The sequence below is a fragment of the Dama dama genome, chromosome 11, assembly GCF_033118175.1.
Source record: "Dama dama isolate Ldn47 chromosome 11, ASM3311817v1, whole genome shotgun sequence".
Classification (NCBI taxonomy): Eukaryota; Metazoa; Chordata; class Mammalia; order Artiodactyla; family Cervidae; genus Dama; species Dama dama.
In genome coordinates, this window is record NC_083691.1 from 66,031,792 (window position 1) to 66,046,582 (window position 14,791).

At 35.9% G+C, this 14,791-nt stretch overlaps 1 protein-coding gene across 2 annotated transcripts in view; it reads left to right on the plus strand.

Moving 5' to 3' along the window:
- PNPT1 (polyribonucleotide nucleotidyltransferase 1) overlaps positions 1-14,791 on the plus strand; it is a 42,569-nt gene that overhangs the window by 7,922 nt on the left and 19,856 nt on the right. For both annotated transcript variants that reach the window (XM_061155412.1, XM_061155413.1), the window contains exons 5-13: positions 67-116; positions 1,107-1,170; positions 1,270-1,317; positions 3,625-3,738; positions 7,298-7,484; positions 8,519-8,570; positions 8,874-8,931; positions 12,556-12,652; positions 13,120-13,222. In XM_061155412.1, coding sequence (XP_061011395.1) covers positions 67-116; positions 1,107-1,170; positions 1,270-1,317; positions 3,625-3,738; positions 7,298-7,484; positions 8,519-8,570; positions 8,874-8,931; positions 12,556-12,652; positions 13,120-13,222 — 773 coding nt within the window. The remainder of the gene's footprint in view (positions 1-66; positions 117-1,106; positions 1,171-1,269; positions 1,318-3,624; positions 3,739-7,297; positions 7,485-8,518; positions 8,571-8,873; positions 8,932-12,555; positions 12,653-13,119; positions 13,223-14,791) is intronic.

A 14,791-nucleotide genomic window follows, 5' to 3' on the forward strand; every position in this document is an offset into this window, starting at 1 on the left:
AAGTTTTGAATTGTGAAGCAACTTCTGTTAGTAACTATTTAATCTCTTTTTTTTTTCTTTTGGCAGATCGTTCAATTAGACCTCTCTTTCCAGCTGGCTACTTTTATGATACACAGGTATGTTCCGTCTTAGGTTTATTTGTTTCCAGGTCAGTTAAAAAAAAAAAAAACAATGATGTAATCTCTATTTAATACTTCCTAGGCCAAACATAAACAGTATAAAATAAGAATTTTTGGTGATGCTGCTACAGTTTACATTAATTTTTAAAATCTAACATTTATTTGGTATCAGTATGAGCTGATACCTGAATTATGAGTAGGAATTAACCAATGTGGGAGTAGAGGAAGATGGAACAGGAAGCAGAAAATCCTTGGGCAGGAAAGAAAGTGGTAAATTTGAAAAAGGTTAGAGTAATTGAGGTGAGTGGGGACAGTTCAGACTGGACCTCGAAGGTCATATTAGTAACAGACAAGGACTGTCAACATAGTCTTTATTACCTATTTTTTATCACTGGGTTCTCTAAACGTCTGCTTTGTTATATTTTGTTACTTTCTGAATATTACCTTCTTTTGTAACAATGACCCATATATATACTTTAATTAACTATTTTATGTGTTTGAAAAAAATAAATTTGCCTTGCAGATATTCTTTGTCAGAATGTCACTGCCTCAAGAAGTTATTTTCCTAAGTACCTGACATAAGCATATTATTACAATGTAATTTGTTTATGCTTAACAAACCTGAGACAACAATATTTTTATGTAACATTTACTAACATAGCTAGCTAACGTTAACTGCTCAGTACTATAAATAATTTACACACAGTATTTCCTATAATTTTCCTAAGAACTTTTTAGGAAGATAACATTATTTTTCCCTTTTAAAGATGAGGAAACTTTTGAGGCTTAATTTAAGTAATTTTTTTCTATGGTCAAGCATGTAGTTAAATGATAGCCAGAAGTAAGGGGTTTGACTACAAAGCTTTTGCTTTGAACCATATCATATAGTTTTCCTATATTTTAGGCCAAGATGTTATTCCAAATGATAATCCTCCCAAATCAAGTAGATTTTTTTTAAAGTGCTTTGCATTTTTTCTCTTGCACCAGATCCTTTGTAATCTGTTAGCAGTAGATGGTGTTAATGAACCTGATGTCCTAGCAATTAATGGTGGTAAGTATAAAAATAAATATTAAAATTATTACTGTTGATTTTCTTTTTTAAGCAATGAAATGTTTTTATTTCAGCTCTTATTTTCTTTCTTTTTTAAAGCTTCTGTAGCCCTCTCATTATCAGATATTCCTTGGAATGGACCTATTGGTAAGTTACAATTTGAAAATAAAACATTTTTTCTATCACTTCTCACCTTTTTGACTAAGATCATTGAAGAAACGTATTTCTTTCAGAAAATAGGAGTGAGCATGCTATAGCAAGGGCATAAGATTTATTAGCTTTGATTTACTATTTCTTGGGGAATCTGATTAGATGACATTCTAAGAAGAGTCCTTTCAGATCTTTAAGACACTTTAATCTTTGCTTTGGGTTTTGTTTCTTATAGCAATATGTTTTGTGTTAGAGATTATTTTATGTTCTCAGATACTGTGACTTCTTAGTTGCCCCTTCTGTTTGAAGAAGTTCTCTATTTTTGGACTGAGAAATTGTCAGGGTGTACACACTCTTTCAAGATACTATTGAGATATAAACTTGTTTGTAACTTACAGCTCATGTAAGTTGTATTCATACAATATACAAATGATTTCTCAGATAAATAATTACTGAGTGTCCTAAATGCCCTATACTGGACTTAGCAATGAAAGAACAGTTTTCATTCCAATCCCAATAAAAGGCAATGTCAAAGATGCTCAAACTACCATACAATTGCATTCATCTCACACGCTAGTAAAGTAATGCTTAAAATTCTCCAAGCCAGGCTTCAGCAATACGTGAACCATGAACTTCCAGATGTTCAAGCTGGTTTTAGAAAAGGCAGAGGAACCAGAGATCAAATTGCCAACATCCACTGGATCATCAAAAAAGCAAGAGAGTTCCAGAAAAACATCTATTTCTGCTTTATTGACTATGCCAAAGCCTTTGACTCTGTGGATCACAATAAACTGTGGAAAATTCTGAAAGAGATGGGACCACGTGACCTGCCTCTTGAGAAACCTGTATGTAGGTCAGGAAGCAACACTTAGAACTGGACATGGAACAGACTGGTTCCAAATAGGAAAAGGAGTACGTCAAGGCTGTATATTGTCACCCTGCTTATTTAACTTATATGCAGAGTGCATCATGAGAAACGCTGGGCTGGATGAAGCACAAGCTGGAATCAAGATTGCTGGGAGAAATATCAGTAACCTCAGATATACAGATGATACCACCCTTATGGCAGAAAGTGAAGAAGAACTAAAGAGCCTCTTGATGAAAATGAAAGAGGAGAGTGAAAGAGCTGGCTTAAAGCTCAACATTCAGAAAACTATGATCATGGCATCTGGTCCCATCACTTCATGGCAAATAGATGGGGAAACAGTGGCTGACTTTTTATTTTCTTGTGCTCCAAAATCACTGCAGATGGTGATTGCAGCCATGAAATTAAAAGACACTTACTCCTTGGAAGGAAAGTTATGACCAACATAGACAGCATATTAAAAAGCAGAGACATTGCTTTGCCAACAAAGGTCCATCTAGTCAAGGCTATGGTTTTTCCAGTGGTCATGTATGGATGTGAGAGTTGGACTATAAAGAAAGCTGAGCGCAGAAGAATTGATGCTTTTGAACTATGGTGTTGGAGAAGACTGTTGAAAGTCCCTTGGACTGCAAGGAGATCCAGCCAGTCTATCCTAAAGGAGATCAGTCCTGGGTGTTCATTGGAAGGACTGATGTTGAAGCTGAAACTCCAGTACTTTGGCCACCTGATGTGAAGAGCTGACTCACTGGAAAAGACCCTGATACTGGGAAAGATTGAGGGCAGGAGGAGAAGGGGACGACAGAGGATGAGATGGTTGGATGGCATCACCAACTCGATGGACATGGGTTTAGGTTGACTCCGGGAGTTGGTGATGGACAGGGAGGCCTGGTGTGCTGCAGTTCATGGGGTCGCAGAGAGTCGAACATGACTGAGCGACTGAACTAAACTGAACTGAATGAAAGAACTAAGGCAGACTAGGTATCAGCAGTACAGAGATGAATGAGACAGTTCTTGGTTTCAGCATGAGTGAAACAATATTTTATAAACAATACTATAAAAGTATATTCAGAGTGTTAAGAAAATGATAGAGAAGGCAGGTTTGTATTTGTGTGGTTGGGTGTCAGAGAGGGTTTCTCAAGAGTCACTACATTTATGCTATACCTTAGTAGGATCAGAAGGTAAGCACTTGTCTTAAGAGAAAATATAGTCAAGACTAGGAAAAGATTACGAGCATAATCACAGAGATGAATGCTGAACTTGAGTCTCCCAGTGAGGCCAGAAGATAGGGTGAGGTAGTATAATCAATGGTCCTTAAATACCACGATAGAAATACAGATTTTATTGTGGTCACAACTGAAGATAGGGATTGAAGCCATTACTGGAATGTCTTGAAAACTGAGTTTTTATTAAACAGTTGCCAATATTTTAATATATTTTAGGGGCAGTACGAATAGGAATGATTGATGGAGAATGTGTAGTTAACCCAACACGAAAAGAAATGGCAAACAGTACTTTAAATTTAGTGGTTACTGGAGCACCTAAAAGTCAGATTGGTAAGTAGTTTATGTGGTAGATTTGTTCTGGATTTGATGTATAGGCTTTGGCTTCTAAAAATGTATGTGTGTTTCGTTAATTATCCATAAACATTTTTGTTTTGTTTTATTGTTGCCCCATTTTGGTAGTGCTCTTGCTTATGTCAAACAATACCTAGAATTATAGAATGTTACATAACTAATTGAAATACAAAAGTTTTTATTAAGATAATTTTAGTAATTATTCTTAGACTGATAAGCTAGTCTAAAATTTGAAGTTTTAAATCTGGTAGTAAATAAATTGTTTTATTAGTTTAAATACTTTAATTTAGCTAATGCAGTCATTCTAAGCCTGTTTGTTGTCCTCTGAGAAAGAGTATCATATTTCCTTATAGGAAACTAGGGATAAAGATATGCACTGGACAATGGGTCACCTTTACTCCTTCCAACTAAAATGCCATAATCAACATGAACAAAAATCAGAGGCTGGTTCTGTTGAAGGGGAATAGCCTTTAACAGTCAAAATGACTTGGGTTTGAAACCCAGCATCTGCCATAGTTAACGATGCAATCTTGGACAAATAAATTAAGGTCTCCTAGTTTATCCTGCTACCTGATATTTGTTGTCTGGAACTTTTTGACACAGAATCTTCTGATGTAGGAACATTTTGATGAAACGTAAACTTATTAAACTTTTAGTGCTTTTTTGTTCAGTTAACATGTGAAATACCTCATTTCCAGCTGCTGCTTTTGGAATGTTCATAATGACTTAGAACTAGATGATAGACAAAATACATGAAAGAGGAATTGTGTATTATCTACATGTTAGTTAGGAATTGTGTGGTTAAGCTAAATAACAAGGTTTAAACAAGATGAGAACTTATTTTCTCTAAAGTAAAAAAAATTCAGAGATAATGAGTCCAGGACAGTTATAGCAGCATCCCTAATGTCTTAAGAAATCTAGATTGTTTTATAGCTTTCTACTCTGCTGTCCTCAGGGTGTTGCCCACATCTTCATGCTTACGTACTAGCTACCAGTGGTGGTATAATCGCCAAGTCGTGTACAAATCTTGCAACCCCATGGACTGTAGCCTGTCAGGCTTCTCTGACCACAGGATTCCAGAGCTCTGGCTAACAGAACTCTGGCCAACTTATCTTACTTACAGGCAGGAGGGGAAAAAAGAGGCGGGGGCAAGGGACCAGGAGGAATAGTAAAAAGATATGTGCCCACTAAGTAAGTCACCCTCCCTTTTAAAGGTGAAGGTGGGTAACTATCACAATATAGAGAAGATTCTAAAGATTTTGGGAGGCTGTGAATAATGAATGACCCCTACATTATATTTGAGCATCTCAAAAAGGGCCCTGAGTAGAGTGTTGGTTTGCTATTTGAAGTTCACTTGGTCTATATCTGAAATTTTTCTGCTGAAAGTAAGTTTCAGCAAAATTAGTAAAAAAAAAAAAAAAAGAAAAGAAATTTACTGATTTATCAATTAGTAAATTGATTTGGCTACTTTATAGGGCCATTATGAAGATCAGAGTCGAGGTTTGTAGAGTACCCAACATAGTACCTAGAACCTAGTAAGCAAATGGTTAATATTACTGTTAAGATGCAAAATAAACAATCTCCTAAATGGTCATATACCTTTATCTGCCTTTATGTCTGAACCACTTTAATTTTAAAGAGATACTAGAGGAATGAACTGAGGATCTTTACTGTATCTGCAGAATGCCACAGAAACCCAATAGGCAGCCTTCCAGCTGTTGTTCTGACCTGTTCCTATGCTCTTTTTTAATTTAATTTACTGAGGTACAGTTTACATACATTAAATGCATGTTTTTAAATCTCCAGTTCTGTGAAAGGGAAAGGAGATGTCATGGGAACACAGATAAGAGACAGGATATAACCATCTCCATATCATGGTATCAGAGAAAGCTTCTTTGTGCCTCAAGTGAACAATTGAAACCTAACCTCCCTTCATTCTGCCCCATGTATATTTGTTTAATATTTCTCTACATTTAGAACCACAACAGGGAAGTGTTAGAATTTTTGCTTCGACCATCCAACAGTTTAGAAAATTCCAGACAAGTATTCCAGTGTGTTGTATTTACCCATATTTCTGCTTAATATGTTCCTAACATGGTTTCTTCCTTTATTGTTTTCTTTCTATTTAGAGACCTTCCTTTAGCCATTTCAGGGTGACACATTTTCTTCGTTCTCCTACATCTAAGAATTTTGATTTCTCCTTCACTCTTAAATATTTTCAATGGGAATAGGATTCTAGGTTGACAGTTCTTCTCTTTCAGCACCTGAAAGATATTATGCCTCTTCTTCTGGCCTCCATGGTTTCTGATGATAAATCTGCTATTGTTTGAATTGCTTTTCCCATATGGGTATGGTGTCATTTTTCTCTAGCTGGTTTCAAGATTTTTTTTCCTTTGTCTTTGGTTATCAGAAGTTTAATTATGATTTGTCTTTCTTTGGGTTATCTTATGTAGGATTTATTCAGCTTCTTGAATATGCAGGTTTATGTTTCCGCCAAATTTTGGAAATTTCCAGCTATTTTTCCCCCAGTACTTTTCAGCCCTGCCATCTTTCTCCTCTCTTTCCAAGACAGCAGTGACACAAATGTTAGATCTTCAGTTACAGTTTCACAGATCTGCTTCAGCTGACTGATGGAATTCCAACATATAAAGCATATAAGATTTTTTTTTCCATTCTTTATTATGCTTAGAAGTCTTAGAAGTGACTTTTTAGAAGTAATTCATTATGACTTTTTAGCCATAATAAATCTTAATAACAACATGATGTGGTTAAACACACTAGTTTGATAGTAGCTATGCATGACATGATCTTAGACTTTGGACAAGTTGAGAGATGCCAGAAATGGCACACAGGTTGGCAAGAGTCTATTCAGCCTTATAGAAACCAGAGCTAAAATGCTACAAGCCTTACTTTGGAGCTTCCCTGCTTTCCACAGGAATTATACTTTACAAAACTAAAAACAACCATTTTATGGTAGTAGCTTGGGTCCTCTAGTTGGCTAACTTGAAGCAGTATCACTGCAAAGATTTCCTGACCCAAGCAAGAATTAGAAAATGTGACAAGGACCAAATTAAGTGAGAGGTCACATCAAATAATTGTTAAACAGGAAACGTTATTGGACATCTACTGTGCTGATATTTTAAATTTTCAATTTAAATACATTTTAAAAATAGATGCAATTGTATATGTTAAAGAATGGAATTTTATGATATTTGAATTATATCTTATAGAGCTGTTAGAAAAAATTGCATATTTCATCTTCTGTTTCATTTTTTTAATGAGAAATTCCTCAGTAAATTTATGAAGAGTATATACTTAACTTCAAATATCAAGGTTTCTTTATTCATTTACTACTGTCTATACTTTGGAATTGTGTTAATTCTTAGGAAGGAAATCAAAAAAGGTAGAACGTTGATCTGTAGTATTTGTCATGTTATGGTCTTTGAAAATGGTAAAATTGAAATTTGAAAATTCAGATTTGAAACATTTGAAAATTGGTAAAAGGTTCAATGGCAGTCTTTTTTTTTTTTCTTTTTAGTCATGTTGGAAGCCTCTGCAGAGAATATTTTACAGCAGGACTTTTGCCATGCTATCAAAGTGGGAGTAAAACATACACAACAAATAATTCAGGGCATCCAGCAGTTGGTAAAAGAAAATGGTGTTACCAAGAGGACACCTCAGAAGTTATTTGTCCCTTCGCCAGAGATTGTCAAACACGCTCATAAGTAAGAACATCTGTACAAAAGAAAATATGAAAGTATCACCAGATTTAATTTCCTCTCAGAAATAACGTCTCATGGAAGCACTGTCCATGCATTACTTCCTAAATACCAGCTTTCTATTTCAAGAGTCATTGCCATAAATAGCAGTCTAATGCTTTTAAAAGGATAAACCTACATCTCTTCAAGGACCTAAGTTTAAATCTCAAAGGAAAGGGGAGAGTGAGTATCCTGGTCTAAGTTAAGATAATTCTCCTCTCTCTGTGTCAAGGAAAAAGAGTATAAAGCATAAGATATTTGAATATCTAAGGAAACTGTTGAGGTTCTCAAAAAGAAATATAACCACCACTATATGCCCAGTCCTTATAATAGTGCCTGTACATAAAGTACTCAATAAATTTTGAATGAATGACCAGAGAATTATTTCATTTGAAATAAACTAAAAAAGTTAATATTTCCCTTAGTATGAGTCTCACAGCCATTACTTAGAGATTAGAGTTTTAACACTACCCAATCAAAGGATTACCTGCAATAACAGCCAAAATGTATAGAAAAAATAAAAGGCAGCTGGTTCCATGACAGTGAGCGAAGAGAGAAAAATCTAAGATGAAATTAATTGAACAGTTAAGGGAAGGTATGTGTGAGTGATTCCCCTAATATGTGAGGAGAAAGAAATTTGTGTTCTCCTTCTCTTGTGACTCAGCTGGTAAAGAATCAGCCTGCAATGCAGGAGACCTGGGTTCAATCCCTGGGTTGGTAAGATCCCCTGGAGAAGGGAACAGCTACCCACTCCAGTATTCTGGCCTGGAGAATTCCATGGACTGTATAGTCCATGGAGTTGCAGAGTCGGACACAGCTGAGTGACTTTCACTTCATCATAAATAGTAAACAGATTAACAGTGTTAGAGAGCAATAAATACATATTTTTAATTATGAAATGTTAAGTATTTTATCCTGTTAAATATTTCAGTCTTGTTTATAATAAACACTACCTAATGTTTCTACATATTATGCTGACCTTTACTTTTTGCTTAAAATAGACTCGCCATGGAAAAACTCTACACAGTTTTTACAGATCATGAACATGATAAAGTAGGTATACCTGAATTTTGTTTATATAACTGTTCTGGAATTCTTTTTTGTCATAGCTCACACAATTTTGTTTATGAATATTTGTCATATTTTTATGACAAGGGGAGTATGTGAATACATGAATACATGAATTAAACAGGTAATATTTTGTACAAATCAATAACCAGTTGCGATCTTTTAAAGACTATTACCATTAGGGAAATATGATTACTATTACAATGTGTTAATTGTGTAGTAATTTAAAAAATAGAAATGTTTAATACAAATGCCATATATAACAACTGAACTTCAACTTTCTTTTAGATTTCCAGAGATGAAGCTGTTAACAAGATTAGGTTAGATACAGAGGAACAACTAAAAGGTAAATTTTACTTTTTTTTTACTTTAAAAAAATAAAGGAAATAATAGATTTTAAAATTTCAGTTGTTAAGAGATCAGTTATTCTTGTTACTCCTTAGTTTTATCTTTAGTAAACTTGTGATAATGATACATCCCGAAGTTACTATTAAACTGACTTCTATGAATGGGTAAGAACTGCACCTGACCCAAAGTGAGCACCAATAAATGCTGAATATGAGGTGTTCCTAATCTTTTCTAGATCAAACTCTTACACTCCAAAATGGGTACCCTTGTATCCTGTCCTATGAAAACCTAAAAGATACTCTTTAAAATTCTTGTTTAATTTATAAAATTGCAATACTAACATGGTTTGTGAGGATTGAATGAATAAACCATTTATATCTGTGCCTGGCACATAGCAGGTATTCAGTAAACAACTGATGTTATTAACATGTGGAATTATATAATTTAGATTTTAGAGAATCTTTCTCTCTAAAAATTATTAAACAAAAGGATTTTATTGCTTAATAGCAGTCACACAAACTGATGTGTACCACACATGACATATAGTTCTTGTTAATTTTTCTAATAGACAAATATCCTCTTACCTGCGTATCTCAAGACAAAAATTTTGCTGCTAGCATCAATATTAAGGCCATTATGTATTTCTATAATTACCTATATCCATTATCTATATCTGTAATTGCCATTGAAAAAGTTTGGTTTTTTCTCAGTGTATTTCATCCTATTAAGGATTAGAAGTAAGTCAGATAGAGAAGGAGAAATAACATATGACATCCCTTATATGTGGAATCTGAAAAGAAATGATACAAATGAACTTATTTGTAAAACAGAAAGAGACTCACAGACTTAGAGAATGAACTTATAGTTGCCAGGGGGGAAGGAAGGAGGGAAAGGATAGTTAGGAAGTTTGGTTTGGACATGTACACACTGCTGTATTTAAAATGGATAACCAACAAGGACCTACTGAATAGCACATGGAACTCAGCTCAGTGTTATGTGGCAGCCTGGATGGGAGGGGAGTTTGGGGGAGAATGGATACATGTATACATAGCTGAGTCCCTTCACTGTTCACCTGAAACCATCACAACACTGCTATCCAGCTATACCCCAATACAAAATAAAAAGTTGGGGAGCGGGGGAGATGCCAAAAAAAAAAAATGAGTAGAAGTTGTATAACACCAGCTGCCTTATTTAAAAAGAAAGTGATTTTAATAATATATAGTCGTGGGGCTTCCCAGGTGGCGCTGGTGGTAAAGAACCTGCCTGCCAAAGTAGAAGACATAAGAGATGTGGGTTCAATTCCTGGGTCAGAAGATCCCGTGGAGGAGGGCATGGCAACCCACTCCACTAAAAAAAGAAAAGTAGTAATAATAATACAGAGTCGAATACCTTCATGACTATCTGGGTTCATAGGATAATATTTTAAATGTTTTGTTACTAATTTTTCTAAATGCAACCTAGTTAAAGTATAAAAATTAATATTAAAAATTATTCCTGTCTGAAAAAGACACAATATATATCTCTCTGTGGCCATTTCTTATGTTCTGGCCACTTTCAAGTTATATTTAATAAACCAAATGCTTAAGAGAACAGTGCTTAGAACTTGGCATGAATTAACTATTAAGATAATAGATAAAGTAGCTTAACATTTAAAAGCATAAGCCTAGGCAGACATCTTTATTCAGGTCACAGCTGTCAGTTACTACCTGGGTGATCTCTGGCAACTTGCTTCTCTTCAGGCCTGTTTTTTCTTCTGTAAGACAGAGATAACAATAATAGCATTTATCTCACAGATTCCTATAGAGATTAAAGGTATTTAAATAAAAACATGTAAAATACCTGGGTTATGAAAGAACTTGATAAATGGTAACTAAAAACTAGTCAGCAGGGGGCTTTCCTCACTGATAAAAGAATCTGCCTGCCAATGCAGGGCACATGGGTTCGACCCCTGATAGGGGAAGATCCCACATACTGTGAAGCAACTAGGCCCATGCACCACAACTGTTGAGCCTGTGCTCTAGAGCTCAGGAGCCACAACTGCTGAAGCACTCACTCCCTAGAGCCCATGCTTCACAACAAGAGAAACCACCACAACTAAAGAGTAGCAACTAAAGAGTAGGTCCTGCTCGCCACAACTGGAGGAAAGCTCATGCAGCAACAAAGACCAAGCACAGCCAAAAATAAAGAAAGAAACAAAAATCTATTAAAAAAACAAAAAACAAAAACTAGTCAGTGAGGATTTGTAATGTATAAAGAAAATTATTCCTCTATTTGTGGACTAAAATAAAAGTTCCTAAGGCAAAACAGGGAAGGAGACTACTCTTAAAAATATCACTTAAATCTTCTCATAAAATGGTTGGCTGGATATGTCAGATAACAATGAAATAGTTGATTTTAAAGCACTATTGTTCTGGTAGAAAGCAAACTCAGTTCAGTTCAGTCGCTAAGTCATGTCCACCTCTTTGCGACCCCATGAATCGCAGCATGCCAGGCCTCCCTGTCCATCACCAACTCCCGGAGTCTACCCAAACCCATGCCCATCGAGTCAGTGATGCCATCCAGCCATCTCATCTTCTGTCATCCCCTTCTCCTCCTGCCCCCAGTCCCTCCCAGCATCAGGGTCTTTTCCAGTGAGTCAACTCTTCTCATCAGGTGGCCAAAGTATTGGAGTTTTAGCTTCAGCATCAGTCCTTCCAATGAACACCCAGGACTGATCTCCTTTAGGATAGACTAGTTGGATCTCCTTGCAGTCCAAGGGACTCTCAAGAGTCTTCTCCAGCACCACGGTTCAAAAAAATCAATTTTTCGGTGCTCAGCTTTCTTTATAGTCCAACTCTCACATCCATACATGACCACTGGAAAAACCATAGCCTTGACTAGATGGACGTTTGTTGGCAAAGTAATGTCTCTGCTTTTTAATATGCTGTCTAGGTTGGTCATAACTTTCCTTCCAAGGAGTAAGCGTCTTTTAATTTCATGGCTGCAGTCACCATCTGCAGTGATTTTGGAGCCCAAAAAAGTAAAGTCTGACACTGTTTCCACTGTCTCCCCATCTATTTGCCATGAAGTGATGGGACCAGATGCCATGATCTTAGTTTTCTGAATGTTGAGCTTTAAGCCAGCTCTTTCACTCTCCTCTTTCACTTTCATCAAGAGACTTTTTAGTTCCTCTTCACTTTCTCCCATAAGGGTTGTATCATCTGGATATCTGAGGTTATTGATATTTCTCCCGGCAGTCTTGATTCCAGCTTGTGCTTCTTCCAGCCCAGCGTTTCTCATGATGTACTCTGCATATAAGTTAAATAAGCAGGGTGACAATATACAGCCTTGACGTACTCCTTTTCCTATTTGGAACCAGTCTGTTGTTCCATGTCCAGTTCTAACTGTTGCTTCCTGACCTGCATATAGGTTTCTCAAGAGCAAACTAGGTTCCCATTAATGGTACATTTGTGGTATAATAGTTGTGTCTCTCCTACTTAAAAACTTTTGCTTAGAGGACTAATGTTCAGTCAGCTCCTTTGGCTCAATTCCATAGTTAATTGATTTGACACTGTGAACTTAAAGAGAAATTTTATCTTCCAAAAAGAGAACATCTTTGTTTTGGTTTGTCTTTCTTCTACAGAAAAATTTCCAGAGGTTGATTCCTATGAAATAATAGAATCCTTCAATGTTGCTACAAAGGATGTTTTTAGAAGTATTATTTTGAATGAGTACAAAAGGTAAACATATCCTTTTTTTTTTTAACATATCCTTTTTTGATGGAATTGAAGCACGTACTCTCTGCAAATTTCCTTGAAAGTGACAACTAGCTGAAAGCTAGAAACTAGGATTTTTTCCTTCAAATAACAGGAAGTCATTAGATACCTGTGGACAAGTGTGTGGATTCTGTCGATATGTTTTGACTGTCTCTCTGTAGGCTTCATGTGTAGAGCATTGCTTCAAAGCCATGACTGCATGTCAGAATTACCTGCAGAGCTTTTTAACAAGGGTATGGGTCACAACCCCTGAGATTCTAATTCAGTGGGTCTTAGGATGGGGCCAGGTATCTATATTATTTTTTAAACTTATGCAGGTGGTTATGATATGCAGTTCAAGTAGAGAATGTTGTGGTAGTGATCAAGAGATAATATGTGATTTTTCTGACTTACAACTCTGCTGTAAATAAGTATTTCCTTTATTACTATAGGTGTGACGGTCGAGATTTGACTTCACTTAGGAATATAAATTGTGAGGTAGATATGTTTAAGATTCTTCACGGATCGTCATTATTTCAGAGGGGACAGACACAGGTAATGTATGTAAAAAGCTACAATTATTTGCTAATACATGATTGTTTAGTTAGTCCTAATAGAAGTACATTTATGTAGGTTTTTATCGTATGTAATATATTATCTATTCAGAATAAGATCTGATTTTTTAAAAAATATGTTTAAAGATAATGAACATATCAGTTGCCCCAAAGAATTTCCTCGTTGCTGTCTGGTCTCTTGTTCCTGCTCCCCTCCCTTTCCTTAGGCAACTGTCATCACTGCAAATTAGTTGCATTTCTAGAATTATCTGGTAGTTTTATTACATTTTTCTTTTAATCTTAGGTATACGAAATTAAGTCACTCATCTCTCTCTTTAGTCACTAAGTCGGTCACTCATCTCTCTTTCTCTTTAGTTGCTCAGTCATGTCAAACTCTTGCGACCCCATGGACTGTAGTCTGCCAGGCTCCTCTCTCCATGGGATTCTCCAGGCAAGAATACTGGAGTGGGTTGCCATTTCCTTCTCCAGGGGATCTTCCCGACCCAGGTCTCCTGCACTGCAGGCAGATTCTTTACCAACTGAGCTAAGAGGGAAGCCCAGCATTTTTTTGGCTGTACCACGTGGCATGTAGGATCTTAATTCCTTGACCAGGGATTGAGCCCCTGTCCCCTTCATTGGCAGTGAGGAGTCTTAACCACTGGACCACCAGGGAAGTCCCAAGTCATTCATACTCCTCAGTTTATGATACTGTCACTGTTGGTCTATTCGAGGCTCTCACTTGTTTTCTCCATTTAGCCTGAACCTCAGTCCTGTTCTTTTCCTTTACATAGGCACCTGTTCTCTTATATTTAACATATATTTGTATGCATTGTTTCATGTATGGTAAAATGCTTTAATTATGTAAATTACTAATTCTGCCCACGTAATGGGTACAAAGTGGTATGTCATTGCTTTCATTTGTATTTCCTCTGAGGAGTGAATGAATCTGTCTTTATATGATAGCCAATTAACATGGTAACTGTATAAACCATACCCTGTGGGGTGCATACCTCCAGGGCACTCCTATAGATACTGTCTCAACACTATAGATAGAGTTCAATAAAGTGGTAGCCCTAGTTTAGGTTTGCTCTTTCATGAATTATCTGCTTATATCCTTTGACCAATTTTTTTTTCTTTTTTTTTTAAATATGGTTTACTGTCTTTTTCATGCTATTTTTCATGCTATTTTTTAGTGAATTCTTATGTGTTTTAAATATGAATCCTTTTCAGCAACCATAATTTGTATGTATCATCTCCTTCTTTGCCATAAGCCTTCTAGCTTTATTTGTGGTAGTCTACTAGAGGCATACCTTGGATATACTGCAAGTTCAGCTTCAAACCAGCATGATAAATATCACAGCAAAGCAAATCACACAAATTTTTTGGTTTCCCAGCACGTATAAAACTTACATTTTAAACTATCTGTAGTCTGTAGTACATAGTATGATAGCATATGTCTTAAATAACTGTACAAACCTTAATTTAAAAATACTGCTAAAAAAACACTAACCATCATCTGAGCCTTCAACAAGTCATAATCTTTTTGCTGGTGGAGGTTTTGAAAATTTCA